The sequence below is a fragment of the Papio anubis genome, chromosome 14 (assembly GCF_008728515.1).
Source record: "Papio anubis isolate 15944 chromosome 14, Panubis1.0, whole genome shotgun sequence".
Classification (NCBI taxonomy): domain Eukaryota; kingdom Metazoa; phylum Chordata; class Mammalia; order Primates; family Cercopithecidae; genus Papio; species Papio anubis.
In genome coordinates, this window is record NC_044989.1 from 102683055 (window position 1) to 102696797 (window position 13743).

The 13743-nt window shown below is 46.2% G+C and overlaps 1 protein-coding gene across 4 annotated transcripts in view; it reads left to right on the plus strand.

Annotated features, from left to right (window-relative positions):
* The first annotated feature begins 2403 nt into the window (after window positions 1–2403).
* AFF3 (AF4/FMR2 family member 3) overlaps window positions 2404–13743 on the plus strand; it is a 599573-nt gene continuing 588233 nt past the window's right edge. For 3 of the 4 annotated variants that reach the window (XM_009184764.4, XM_009184766.4, XM_017947790.3), the window contains exon 1: window positions 2404–2525. In XM_009184764.4, the coding sequence (XP_009183028.2) occupies window positions 2473–2525 (53 nt within the window). In that variant the 5' untranslated portion in view covers window positions 2404–2472. The remainder of the gene's footprint in view (window positions 2526–13743) is intronic. The other variant, XM_021925289.2, reaches the window with a different exon arrangement.

Here is a 13743-nt window from a genome sequence, read left to right on the forward strand (position 1 = left end):
GGCACCAGAGTTTAAATTCAAATGTAAATCTGCCCGTTACCACATGGCTCTTTGGGAGAGGCCTTTCATGAGTAAACCCCTCAACCAGCTCTATACCATCCCAGAGCCTTCCCTCTTTCCTTTGCTGGGATCATCTATTTATCTTCAGCCTCCATGGTGAGGGTAAATCTGTATCTGAGCTCCAAGCCCAGCATGGGACTCGCAGTAAACACGGTTATGTTTGTCCTTCAGCGGCCCTCCTTTGTATAAACAGATGTGGTGGGAAGGGAAGGAAAGCCAGATCCCGGTGAGGGCCAGGGAGGTCTCCTTTCTGAAGAAGCTTCCCAGCTGCACCCAGGAGCACGGGAACAGGACACATTTCTTGTTCAGGCCTCAGAACTTGCAGTTCTTCCAGACAGGGGCTGTTCCTGCTCCCTCCTCCACCCTCCACCCCCAGCCTTTGTTCCTGGGAATGCTGTCTCAGTGTCTCGATCTCACTTTCGCCAAAGCAAACATTTCCAACAAGGCGTAGGCTAAGGGGATATTAGAAAGACAGATTTTCTTCTTTTTTTCTTTTTCCTCTTTTTCCAAATACACTGTGCATTGGGATTTGGGCAGCCAGCCCTTCACACCTGTACTTTTTCCTATATTCATATTCTCTATGTTTTTTCCTAATCATCTTGCTACCTTCAGCTAATGAGAGGGGTTTTTAAGGGCTGAGAGTTATCAGCTTGTAAAATAACAATTCCATTCTTCTCAGACTATGTTGATGCTGACTGTGCCTTAATTTAGCGTTTTACATTTTGCACATTAGTTATGGATGCTGATGAAGAAAGGATTGATTCAGAGCTGGGGGAAGAAGGGAGCCAGGCTGAAATCCAATCTCAAATAAGAAAGAAGACTCATTGGCTGTTTGGTCTTCTACCTGTGTCCTGAATTGAGTTTGTGAATCCTCATTCCGAGGTGGGTGAAGTGAGAGGGTGACTCTTCGGCTTGACGCTGGAGGGATCCCGTCACTGGCACCCAGGATTTCCATTTCTGGCAGCTCCAGTCAGCGGTTCTTGTCCAGAAAAAGGAACAAAGGGGAGAGTGCTGGAAGGGACTCCCTTTTGGCGGGGAGTGCGAGGTTTGGTTCGCGTGGTGAGGCATAACTGCAGGGCTCGGAGCTGCTCTCCAGGAATTCTGGGGAATCCCTGGTGAGAATCCGGAGCTGTGGCCAAGAGGTCAGGAGAGTCAGGGGGCCTTGGGGGGGCTTCCGGTTCTAGGCCAGCTGTGGAGAAGCAGAGGTACGGCCCTGATGGAGACATGCGCTTCTCAGCATGTCTAAAAAAGTAAGCCGGGGAAGAGCTGTCTGTACAATGAGGGAGGTTATTATTACTCTTTAGGAGCCACGATGATACTCTTAATCACCGTTCTAGCTGATCACCTGCCTTTCCAGACCGGAGACAGGCGGCAAGTTTGAAGTCGACACCCGGAGGCCAGTTTGTCCCCCTTCCCCGTAAGAATTAAAAAGAAAGGAGGTTGGTTTTCAGGGCTGGCCAGCTAGAGGGTGGGTGGGACCCCCACTGGAGGCCAAACCGCAACGGAGAGCAGGTCCGGGTAGAAGAGATTTCCTCCGCGCCGCCGCTTTATTTCGCTGAACTTGCGGGCTCCAGAGACCTTAAACGGTTTGTTTGGGGCGCTGCAGCGGGAGGCACAGCTCACTCTCCCCGCGCCTGGGCGGCCGGGGAATTCCCCCGCACCCACCCGGGTCCGCGGCCCGCGGGAGCGCCCAGCAGGGTCAAGTGGATTCTGGGCCGCGGGGGAAGTGCGTGCAACCCGGGCAGCCGCGGGCCGGGCGGCCGAGGGATGCGGCAGGGCCGAGCACGACTCCGCATCCCCCCCGCACTCGGCGCCGCCGCGTCGCCGCTCAGTCCCGCTCGCAGGGCCGCCCCGGACACCCTGGGCCAAGCCGGAGGGCGGGCGGGTCGGGGCGAGGGCGGCGGAGGGCAGCAGGGCGGTGCGGCCTGCGAGCGCCGCGGGACCCCGAGGAGCGGCGTGGGGAGTGCAGGGCGCGCGGGCGGGCGCGGCGGCGGGCTCATTGGCGCGTTCGGCCTCGCCCGCGCACACGCGCCCCGGAGGAGAAAGAGGCGGCGGGCGGGCGCAGAGCACCGCGGCGCGGCGGCGGCGGCGGCGGCGGCGGCGGCGGCGGCGGTGGCGGCTGCAGATTCTCGTCCGCTGGCTTCGCCTCGCCGCCTCTCGTGAGTGTGCTCACGCGCAAGCCGGGGAACGGGTGAGTGCGCCGGCCGCTGCCGCCAGCCCGGCCGGCCCGGAGTCGGGGGCCGGGGCACCGGGAGCCCCGACCCGGGGGCGGGCGGCGGACGGGCGGCGGCCGCTCTGGCGCGGCTGGGATGCACCTTGAGCGGCGCCTTTCGTTGCAGCGCGCGGGCGGCCCGAGCCTCGGCGGCGGCGGTAGCGGCGGCGGCGGCGGCGGCGGTGCTGACACCTCCCACCATGGACAGCTTCGACTTAGCCCTGCTCCAGGAATGGGACCTCGAGTCGCTGTGGTAAGTCCCCGTGCCGGCCGCTTCGGGCGGGCGGGAGCAGCCGCGGCGGCCCGCGTGTCCTCACCTGGGCCGGGGGCTCCGGGCTGCCGGCCGCCGTGGGGGTGGGGTGGGTCGGGGGCGCCTGCCTCGCCAGCCCTTTCCTGCCTCCCTGGCGGGTGGGATGCGTGGCCGCCTGTCCGTCTTTCCCTCTCTCCTGTCCCCCTCCTTCGCGGCGGCCCGCCCCAGCCCAGGAGCTGGTGATCTAGGTAGCCAGGGGCAGAGCGCAGCCGTGGGGAGGAAAAGAAGCGATTTGAAGACTGTGTCACTAATGCCTGGGGATCCACCCGTGGGCCCCCTGCTCCTCTCACTTCCTTTCCCTCCGACTGCGCCCCCTCCCTCCTCCGGCTGGCACCAGCGACCCCCTGGAGTTGGTGCTGCTGCGAAGTGCCCTTAGAGGATGCTCCAGCCTCCCCGCCTGCGCCCAGTCTCGGCTGCATCCTTTCTGTCTCTCCCACCCACTTCCACCGAGATGGAAAAGTGAACACCCAGGGCAGGAAACGAGTGTTTCTCCGTGCGGGAATTCCAGAGGCCTTAGCCCAGGGAGACTCCTTGCCTCGGGGTTCACAATTCCTCTGGGCCCTTTCTTCACACCTCGTCACAGTTGCACTCCTCCTCCCCACCCCACCCGGGTGCCCCAGGTATCCCTTTATGCCACGCTCACAGCTCGCAGCCCGGGGGGCACTCCAGGTTCCGTTTCTCGGGATCTCACACTGGGGAGCTGCTGTAGGTAAATCGCCGCTGGAAGCAGTTTAATTCCAGTTGCGGGTGTCTTAAAAATCCCATTGGCTGCTTCAATATCCCTGTTATTCCCCCTTCTTTCTCTGCGCCCCCCCCACCCCCACTATCTCTTAAATGTTTCCAACTAGCACTATTCAGGTGGTAAAATTACTGCCTGCATATTCCTGGAGGAACTTGTGTTATGTTTAATATTTACGGGGATGAACATCTGCTGGAACAAGCATATTAACTGCACTCTGTTCTGCCTCTGGTAATCGCTTATTGTAGAGCTGAGCTTTTTTTTTTTTTTTTTTTTCCTTTTGCTTTAATTCAGTAAAGAGTTCATATGTGTCTACAACTGCAAGTGGTGTGCACATGAATATGCAATGTACAGTTTTAAAGCTAAACTACTTTATGATTTTTAACTCATATGGATATGTAGGTCTGTGTATATTTTCTGTGATTTAGGTTTCCAGTGACTTTTATTTTCCTAAAAACAGGTGTAACAAAATAAACTGGACACAAAGCTAGCACATTATCGAACGATTTCTTAGAAAAGATCCTATGATGAGTAAGTACAGCTTGCTCTGCCTAATGTTGGTGCCTATAAAACACACAAGGACGGGCCCTAATGTAATAAAACTTTTACATATTGCACTGAAACTTCAAAGAGCCAGGGCAGAAAGAATATGAAACCTGTTATGACTCTGTAAAAGTTGCTAATTACTGTGTTGCTGCTCCTGGGGTTATTTCAGCCTTTCATTTACAGATACCTATTATTTTATAGGTTTACATTTAGAAATGTTGGTTTCTGGCGCAAATTCAATAGCTTTCCAGATAGCAACTGTACTTTTACAATGCTGTTTGCTTTTAAAAGGCAGTTTTTCAGTCTAAGGGAAGAACTTACTGTTTCGGTATATTTTTATGCTGCTTGTCTGCTTGCTGACTCAAAACGAACCCCCTTATGACTTTCATAAGTAACATTTTGAGATTATCAGCCATAATTTGTGGGGTCTTCCTGCACAGAGTCTGAGCTCTGTGTCCTTTTGCAGCCTTGGTTCCCAGCTGAATTACCCTGGAGCAGTGTCACAGAATGAATATCTGTTGAATTGACTGGAAATTTACATTAGCTACAGTACATTTATTACTCTTAAAAAAGCAGAAACTTACACGTTTTTTGAAAAGTTGATGTACCTGCAATCACATTTTAATCAGTGCATCGAGTTTTGGCTTATGAAAGCATGCAGGCTTTCTTGATCACAATGTAGTAGGACAGTTTGGCTTGACCGGGAGGGTTTCTAGTTTTGCAGATGTAGAATTACATTTTACAAAAATTTATGTGTTTCTGATAAGTTAAAGAAAAACCAAACTTGAGTATGTATTTCTAACATGTTTAGACATTTTCTCACAGATAAATTTTTGGATGCTGTGTTCTCAGTTTTATGGTTTATGTAAATTTTTAAGTTTATGGTTTATTTTTAAGCTTATAGATGGTTCAAAATAACTAATACTTGAGTACTTTCTGTGTGTCCAGTATTTTCATATCCATTATTTTCTTATTTGAATCTCTTAATCCTGGCAAGAGTAAGTGGTGGTAGTTCCATTTTATCAATAAGAAAATAGAAGCTTTGAACTGTTAAATGACTTTACTGAGGTCATAAAACAGATGACAGCAGACTTTTTAACACTAGCATTTACTGAACACTTATTATTTATCAGACACTGTTCTGGGTACATTACATGTCTTAGCTCATTTAATCTTCACAACTTTATAAAGCAAATACTGTTATTCCATTTTATAGATAGGAAAATTGAAGATGGGGAGAGAGGGTAACCTGCCCAGAGTCACACATCTAAAAATGGGGCAGCCGTATTTCCACCAGAAATTAGCTTCAAAGCCCAACGATCTGACTTCAAATCCAGTGAGACAATTGCCATTTTCTAGAGTACTTCAAATGTCTCCCAGTTTATAAGGACAGCTCTGAAATTAATTACAAAACAAAACCTTGATGGATTGGAAGTTATGGTTCTGCTAAAATATCAAAGAGAGAGTTAGAGCCCTAATGGTATTAAAATTAGAAATTTGAAAATAAAACACCACAGTTAGGAGAGTATACCTGTTAATTATGAATTATTGTATTAGAGCAGTATATATTTTAAAGACCATTGAAAGCTTCTTTGATTCATCATAGGAAAACTTTTGAAGCGGGGAAGGAGGAGGTACAGATTAATGGCAAAAGAGAATCTCATTTTAATCCCTAAGAACTTTTTCTAATTGATGGACATCATTTTCCAATTGAACAAATTGGAATTTATTAGTTGTGAGTGTGGCTTTGATCTGAGCTAGTTTGTTCTTGCAGTCACAGAAAGTGTCCTCAAATGACTGTATAGAAGATATAAAGGGAAAAGCTCAGTTCTGTTGAATATAATCAATATACACAATCAATTGATGATTCAAGAACTACCTCCTTTGCCTTCTTGCACACTCTTCGTCCCGCTCAGAAACATCCATACTTATTTTTCAGGATGGGTTTTTTGAGCCTGAATTATCCAGATGGCTGTTTCAGCTTTTTCAGCCATACCTTAAAGTTGAAAAGTATAGCGCTAATTTCCACCTCTATTTCCACTTCCAATTTCTGGTTTGAAGCAAGACTGGAGGACTTGGAAAAAGGTGAAGGTACTCATTCAGCACCCGACGCTGTAGCTTTGTTCTGTAGAGTTTTGAAGAATTGGGCGTTCCGTGAGTTTACTGGGGCAGATATGCAGAGGCACAAGGCTGCCTCTCCACTCCCTGGTCCTCCTTCTGTGGTCCACCAGCTTTTGATTTGGTGCTAGACATATAAGGCATTCCTCGGGGCCTTTAAAATAATGACCATCCGTTTTAACAGGCTAACTGTTGCTTTCATTTAATTCATTTAACAAATATTTATTGATCATCTCTTAAGTAGAAGACCTTGTGCCCGTTGCTGTGGGGGATGTAAGGATGAGTAAGGCGTAGGTTGTACATGCTAGTGTTATTGTCTAGTGAGGAAATTAAGACAAGTACACACATGAAAAAGGAAGTTTTCAACACTGGTGATTCAGAAAAAAGACCATATTTGGGACTTGGGTGGAGGATGGAAAGAGGAAAAATTGAGTTAAAAAAAGGAAAAAGGCTTCCATGAAATAGGTGGCCTTTGAACTAAGTCTTGGAAGACAGATGGTGTGGGTGGGGGTATTGAGAGTACTTGGAGGCATCTTGGGCAAAGAAAACTTGAACAAGGGCTTTCAGCTTTCATGGTGTCTCTGAAAGATCCTTTTATGCGTCATGGTGGAATTACCTATACTGCATATTTTAAAGATGCAGAACTTTATAGTAATGAGGTAGTTTCAGTGAATGAGAAAAGTTTTCCAAAATGAGCTTGTATTTCACCTTCCTTAAATGTTAACATGTTTTAATCATTGGAGAGAAAGTCTAGCAACATACAATAGTATAATAAATATTCTGATCCTCCCTACCACTCACCCCATTCCTCCATAACTTCATATAAGCCAGAATCCACACACTTTTGTTCAGATAGGCATTATTCTTTATATTCCTTTAAGCTGGAGCCTTTGAAGTTATAATAAATGGATCATTTCATACTCATCAACCTGTTCAATTCAGTAATCATTCACAGAATATTAGAGCAGAGCAGAAGTACCATTAGGGCAGTGAATTCCAAATGTTTCAGATCATGACCCCCAGTAACAAATATACATTTAACACTGCCACCTACCACCCCTTGTACATGCATACACATAAGTGAAACAAGAGCATCATGAAATAACGCTTATTACTATGTGTGATACACTTGGATATTCCTATTTTCTTCCTTCCTTTCTCTCTCTCTTTCTTCCTTCCTTTCTCTCTCTCTCTCTTTCTCTCTTTTTCTTTCTTTTAAATTTCCCATTCATAGGCTGAAACCTGCAGTTTAGAAAACCCTGCTGTAGAAGATGCAAAGGAGAGTGTGTTTTTCAGGAACTTAATGGGAGAATAAGCCATACCCATAAATACCTGCAATCCGAGGCTGACACTGCCCGTTTGAGGGGTACAGGCACATCCTGTTGAAACTAAGGTATTCGTGGCGGGGTGGCATTTGAAATGGGTCCTGGAGTAGAACTTCAGGAGGAAATGGAAAGGAGGAAAACCACGTGGTGGGAAGACTGTGAGTAGAAATATGGAGGGAATAAAGTGTGGATCTGGTTTGGTGAAGGTGGGCTAACACAGGCAGGGAGGGACCCAGAGCCACTAGCAGTTTAATCTCCCTGAGGGTGCTGCCCAGTAGTGCCCACTGACGCTTTTGCTTGTCTTCAAATCTGCCGCGGGGGGACATGCGCAGGTCAGTGGACGGCTTCCTCCAGGCCTTCTTAGACTTCCCTTCATAGTGCCAGAAAATGCTACAGATCCCTGATCTGGACTTTCAGGTGCCTCTACCCTTTCCTCCAGCGGCAGTAAAGCAAACATTTTAAGGCCTATTCCTGTCCTTTTGGTCAGCCCTTATGGGTCAAAGCAGAGCACAAAGAAAGGGCAGAAGGAGAGTGCACCTCTCTGAGCCCCAGGTGTCCTGGAGCTGATTGGTAGACAGCAGCCCTGGGAGCTGCGCCTACTCACACTGGCCAAAGGTCACCGTGTAGTCGACTGCCTGGCTCTCACTGGCCCTCAGCGTGCGACTGGAAGGGCCTCGGCGGATACAAGGAGGCAAAGGCTTCTCAGAAGAGTGGCTTCCACGGCTAGGGCTGTGGGCAGCAGTGGGGAAGGGGCCGCTCATCAGCTTGGAGGAGGCAGGGGGCCTCGATGGGAAGCAGTGGAGTGTTGCATGTGCTGTGGAGGAGCTCAGCCCTTGTGTGGGGCGTGTTTTGGAGAAAGCTGGGTGGAGAGACTGGTTAGTTCAGGGCGCCAAGAACGTGGGGACTCCAGCTGGGCTGGGGCCCCAGAGGATGGCAGGGAGGAGGAGCCCAGGGAGGGTGCGCATTAATGTGCGGATGGGTTTTTCACCAAATGTCTTTGGATGACGATGAAGATGAGTATTGTGTGTGGGGAAATGATTCCTTCCTGTGTTCCAGATTCTCTTTTGTGAAAATGTAGGAGGGTTTTAAAATGCTAAGAATCTATTTTGGGAGAATGTCCTTGTTAACCACAATGGGTCTAATCAATGACACTTGAGCAACTTGAACGAGGGCCTTTGGTTTAATACAGATTAAAGTAATAGGTAAATTAAGAAAAAGAGAAAACCTGTCAATATGGAATGCAAGGTTTTGTGTGTAAGTGGAATTTTTAACCTGGAATAGATTTGCCTGTTTGATTTTTTCTTTTTTTAATTTTAATTTTTGGGAATAAAGCCTTAGTGACAAAATCAAGGCCATAAAAAACGATTTTAATATCATTTAATGGTAACGTAATTTTTTTGTTGTTGTTTTATTTCAAAGTGAAATCCATAAAACTTATTTTCAATGTCGACTGTTCCCTTTTGTCTTGGAATTTAATTGAGGTTTCTGAATTCAGTTGGCTCCAACCTCGCTTTCTGTTTGGCCCTGGGCAGCTCATGATTTTTCTCATTTCCTATTCTCAGTCTTGGTTTAATCACTTATAAAATGACAGCACTTAGACTGGCCTACCTCATAAGGATGTGATGTTAAGTAATAAAAGTGTCAATTGCTCTGGATGCCAAATGTAGCTCTTCTATACCCTTTGCTTTCTTAAAAATGTCTCTTTTTCATAAACAAGGAAGGATACAGAAAGGCCGCACGAGGTCAGATTCAGCAGTCCATGCGGTGCAGCGTTCTGTCTCTGGCGATAGGACCCTGGGATGGTTTTGAGCAGAGGTTGGTAGCTTTTCTCAGTCATGCATCATAGTCCAGCAGACAAATATGCTCTTACTTATGGTCGTACTACTAACATATGTAGATCTATTAACCATTACAGAATCTTTTATGTTTCACTGAGAATGTATTGCGTTACCAGCCATTACATCGAATGACTTCATTTGGCACTGTGGGTCTCATTAAATTATGTCAGGCTAATTATAATTGAGTTTCACTAGAAACAAAATACACAGTGTTTATGTCAGAGTAAGAGGACACCACCCAATCCAAGGTACTAAATGGGTCCAATCTAAGGAAACTAACACCTGGGATGTGATAGGGGCCTCAAGTGTTAGAAGGCATTTAGCTGGGAAGTGGGAATCGAGTTGTTCTGGGTTGCTCAAGGGCACGAATAAGATCAGTGGGTGTGAGAGCATTTAACAGTGATGTGATGTGGGCTGTCTCAAAGGGTAGCAATTACCTGACTTTGTGGAAAGACATTCCTGGGTAAGCAGAGCGGCAGCAATAGGCTATCTCCGAGATTCCTTCCAGCTTCAAAATTCTGTGATCATTCCCCTCACAGGGTAGCAGGAATCAAAGAGTGCAGAAGTCATTAATTGTATTCACTTGTGTATTTTCCCTCTGCAATTTCCCCACTCACCTGTGGAGAAAGGCATAGAGGGTACTTAAACTTCTTCACATAATTTCTTCCCAGGAGGCTCATTGTGAGCGGAGGTAAACAAAAATGACTGTAATTTGGAGACCACTTTAACATAGCAACTCCGTTTAGAGGGTTATGTGCTTAACTTGATCCTGGAAATAATTTTATTTTTCCTTTTTTATGGACAGGAAATTAGTTTTTGAAAATTCCCTAGAGGACCGTGATGTGAGTCTGTTGGTCTTAAATTTTTCTTGTCATCTCTGTACTGTTTACCTGCGTTGTGAAGTGACAGAACAGAATTTCAGTCAGTGTGCATTGACGTGTTAATTAGTTACCTGGCAGTTTAGATAGAAAGAGGCTTTACTGTAGTGGATCACCACCAGTTCTGGGAAATAATCTATTTTTGTTTTAAAATTTCAAAATATATTTGTTTTCACATAGAATGCTTCTAGAAGAAGAAAAGACCCAGAGTGTAGAAAACAGGTTTGAGAGCATAGGTCAGTATGCTTAGCTCTCACTCAGGGAATGCTTCTCAAACTTTCATGTGCATCCAAATAATCTAGAAGCCTTGTTAAAATACACATTCGAATCTGATAGAACCCGGAGTCTGCATTTCTAACCGGCTCCCAAGTAATAGTTTTGGTCCACAGACCAAACTTTGACTTGTAAGGACTAAATGGATAAAAGTTTCCCTTGAAAAGAAGCCCTTTCAAAATTTGCATTTTCTTCTTGTTTTGGGGACACCTTTGTGTAATAACAGTCCAATTCCATAAAGCTTGACGGTTACATTTAGATGCAGTATTTATTTTATTTTTGTGAGTCTTTCTAATACAATCTGATGAGTGAGGGGGTGGTTAATTGTATTTTAGTGGAGATATGGTGGGAAGTAAACATAAAAACCTAAGTAAACACAATTTGTAATAAATAGGCTAATCACTTTTTATAGCCTCTCAGTTCTCATCATTCCTTCAAAGCCCAGGACCTTCTGTTGTATCAGGCTCAAATGCTGAGAGTAACTGGCTGGTCTTACAGACACTTCTGGATTTGTGGAGAATCTCTCAGTAACCCTTGTAGGGATTCAGACCAAATGTCCCCATTCTCTCCTAGTCATTCTCTCTTTGGGAGGGCTGGGGTGGGGAGGATAGGAGTGTTGGGGGTGGGGTCAGCTATTTGCAGAATTATTGTTCTACCCCGTGGCCATAGTTGCAAATTGCAACTTTCCTGGTGTCTTAGGAGAAATCACAACTCAAGACTCTACAAGGTTTCACATACCTCAGTTGGGGACCTTGCATCCCTGCTCGGCTCACCATCTTCTCTCTGCGCCTTTACTGGATTACCTGAGTCCATTAGGTGGTCAAACTTAGTGCAGTTTCCGTGTGTAATTTCCAGTTCTATTTCATTAGAAAAATGTTTGCATATAGGATGGATGATGCAAGGAAATACGGCACAATTGACTTTGCATATTCTGTGATACTGACAGGAAGTTTATTGACTGTCTTTCTAAGGAGGGTGTGTGCATGCACATAAGCATATGAGTGTACATACACACATTTTCATTCTCTGAAGTGGGCATTGAAGACTGCTACTGACGAGAGAAACCCAGATTGGATTTAAACAATGGGGGGTATTTCAGATTTGGAAAAGAAAGGTTAATTTTCACGAATAGTAGGGCAAATTTAAATCTTGCCTGCTTGAGACGCGTAAACTAGTGGACGTAGTTCTTACAATCGTGTTTAGCATCATTTGGAGCCATAGTTTGTATTTATACTCCTGGTAGCCATGATACTGCCTTAATGCATCATAGTCCATTATGTGATCTGACTAATTGTGTTTAACCGTTTCTTGTAATATGCAACATTACTTTCCACTGTTCTAACTCTTCCTTCAGATTACGGGGGAGGAGAGAGGAAAACAGTTGCCCCCAAGCCTGAAGGTAGGTCAGGCCTGTGGTAAGATAAGCAAGTATTTGATCATTGTTTCAGTACTAGTGTCATCAAATTAATACATTTTCTTTTACATTTAAGAAAATACAGTTTACTGATTATCAATAAATAGTACAAATAACAGGTGATTTAGACATCCCCCCCCCCCCAAAAGAAAAAAAAAAAAGACTGTCAGACTCAGAGGTTTACTCTGTTGGGTCCTAAGAAGCAACATTCAGGAGTTCCTTAAGAACAGTAAAAGCTACTGATGATGATCAGGTAGGTTCTGACCTTTAGATGCATTGTTTGAGCTTTTGCCCTGGGACCCTGCCTTGGCCGAGAAGATAGGTTGCCCACATGGCCCACTTGCTTCTTGTCTCACCAATCGTATTCCACGGCGGGGAGGTTTTTGGTGTCGTTTCTCAGAACTGCTGCGGTAGAAAGTGCAGTTGGAGGCTGAGGACCTTATCTCAGGCTATGAAATAGGTATTTTCACTGGCCATAGACTCTGCAGTTTACTAGAATAGAAGCTCAGAGCATCCTGGGAAGAAGCAGGTAGACTTTCTTTGCCAGGCCTTCTCGGTGTCCTAAGGATTCAAATGTTTAGATCCTTCCACTTTCTGAAACATCCTGCCAGGCCCCTGTTTTGTTAAGGAGTGCAGGGGTCCCCAGTCCCCGGACCGTGGATCAGTAGTGGTCCCGGGCCTGTTAGAAACTGGGCTACACAGCAGGAGGTGAGTGGAGGAGGGTGAGCAAGAGAAGCTTCATCGGTATTTACAGCTGCTCCCCATCGCTCACATTACTGCCTGAGCTCCGCCTCCTGTCAGATTAGCACTGGCATTAGATTCTCATAGAAGCATGAACCCTGTTGTGAACCGAGCATGCGTGGGATCTAGGTTTCTCCTTATGAGAATCCAATGCCTGATTATCTGTCACTGTCTCCCATCACCCCCAGATGGGACTCTCTAGTTGCAGGAAAACAAACTCGGGGCTCCCACTGATTCTACATTATGGTGAGTTGTAGAATTGTTTTATTATAGATTACAATGTACTAATAGAAATAAAGTCTCCAATACATGTAATGCACTTGAACCAGCCTGAAACCATCCCCCTACCCCTTGTCCATGGAAAAATAGTCTTCTACAAGACTGGTCCCTGGTGCCAAAGAGGTTGAGGACCACTGCTGTTGTGGGAGTGGAAATGAGGATTCGCCTGAAAGGAGGATACAGCTCTAGCAACCCTCTGAGCAAAATGTATGAGCTGTCTGTCATCTCGAGGAAATAGACGGCAACATCAGAAATGGGAAGACCGCACTACTCCAACTCACATCTCTGTCTATGTGTTGTAGCCTCTCTGTTTTGATGGATAATCAGATGGTCTCACGTTTTTACCACGGTGTGCCAGCTGTGGCCCTAGCTGTATGACTGTCTAGGATGAAACCCTTAACCTCTCTGGACACAGGTTACAGTGATGCCGATAAAGTCCATTCTGCGTGAGCACCAGTGATCATCAGATGTGGCGGGATATGGTAGAGCCCGCGACAGAGTCTGACTTGGAGCCTGCTGAGTTTTTCACAGAAGCATGTCTCTGTGTGGGAGAGGGCAGCTCAGCGGGTACCACCAGGACTCTGTGATTTGTGTTCCTTTCATTGAAGGTAGTTCCTTCCCCAGAACGTGGCATAGCTGCTTTTGAGAACCAATTCTTGTAAGTGACTTCCTTTAATTGTTTTCAATAAGTAGAGTTTAATCTTTTAGTATGGACAGGACACCTGAGAAAATTCTTTGGCGTCTGAAAGGAAGTAGGGTATATTGGTTTCTATTATTTAGGTAAATGATTAGTTACATAAATTGATTTCTTTTCCTTACTTTTATTCCTCAGCAGGACAAAAGTCATATTTTACACCAGGCATGCTGGTACAGGCTGATCACGCCTGTAATCCTAGCATTTTGGGAGGCCGAGGCAGGAGGATGGCTTGAGCCTAGGAGTTTGAGACCAGCCTGGGCAACATAGGGAGACCCCATCTCTACAGAAATATTAGCTGGCCATCGTGGTGCAC